The sequence below is a fragment of the Egretta garzetta genome, unplaced genomic scaffold (assembly GCF_000687185.1).
Source record: "Egretta garzetta isolate BGI_Z169 unplaced genomic scaffold, ASM68718v1 scaffold219, whole genome shotgun sequence".
Classification (NCBI taxonomy): Eukaryota; Metazoa; Chordata; class Aves; order Pelecaniformes; family Ardeidae; genus Egretta; species Egretta garzetta.
Genome location: NW_009260671.1, coordinates 665,043 through 665,857, shown reverse-complemented (window position 1 = coordinate 665,857; position 815 = coordinate 665,043). Strand labels below are relative to the sequence as shown.

General features: G+C 61.1%; 1 protein-coding gene across 1 annotated transcript in view; it reads left to right on the top strand.

The window, feature by feature from the left end:
- Positions 1-5: 5 nt before the first annotated feature.
- VIL1 (villin 1) overlaps positions 6-815 on the top strand; it is a gene marked incomplete at its 5' end in the record, with an annotated part of 7,623 nt that continues 6,813 nt past the window's right edge. Inside the window, 3 exons of the mRNA XM_009645717.1 lie at positions 6-127; positions 382-490; positions 788-815. The exon at positions 788-815 is cut by the window's right edge and continues 3 nt beyond it. Coding sequence (XP_009644012.1) covers positions 6-127; positions 382-490; positions 788-815 — 259 coding nt within the window. The remainder of the gene's footprint in view (positions 128-381; positions 491-787) is intronic.

Sequence of the window (815 nt, the reverse complement as noted above, 5' to 3'; positions counted from 1 at the left end):
AGCAGGGGGCGGCCGCCGCCTACACCATCCAGATGGATGACCACCTGGGCTCGGTGGCAGTCCAGCACCGTGAAGTCCAAGGCTACGAGAGCGAGACCTTCCGTGCCTACTTCAAGCAGGGACTCATGTATGTCAGTCACCCCCAGCGACCCACTCCCACAGTGGGTGACAGTGGGGAGAGGTCCTCTGCCATGTCCCTATACATCCCCAGTGGGGTCGGGGACAGGCCTGTGGAGGATCTGGAGCTGATCCTGCTCCATCCATCATCCACGTGGGTGGGTGGGGGGTCCCTGAACACCTCCCTGCTCACAGAGGTGAGCTTCTCTACTGAAGAGAGAAGGGGGAGCCCAGAGCTGACACCGTGTCCCTCTGTCCCCCCAGCTATAAGAAGGGTGGGGTGGCCTCAGGCATGAAGCACGTGGAGACGAACACCTACAACACCCAGCGCCTACTGCATGTGAAGGGCAAGAAGAACGTGGTGGCAGAAGAGGTGAGTTATGGGGGGTGTGTGGGGGGGTCCCCAGCCAGAAAACTCTATGCAGTGATGCTGTTTGGGGTCAGGATCAGGCCAGACCCCTTCCCCAGACACAGCTGCCCTCAAGTGGGTGTGCGGCCACGCTGCCTTGCCTCAAGAGCAACCTCACCCCAAAAAGCTCCTCTTGGGATTGGGAGGAGGAACACAGGCTGGAGGCATCAGCACTGAGCCAGGGCAGGTGGGGGCTACGGAGTCAGGGGGACCCAGGTCTCCTCCTGCTTGACACCCCCCCTCAACCCCGTCCCACTGCAGGTGGAAATGAGCTGGAAAAGCTTCAACC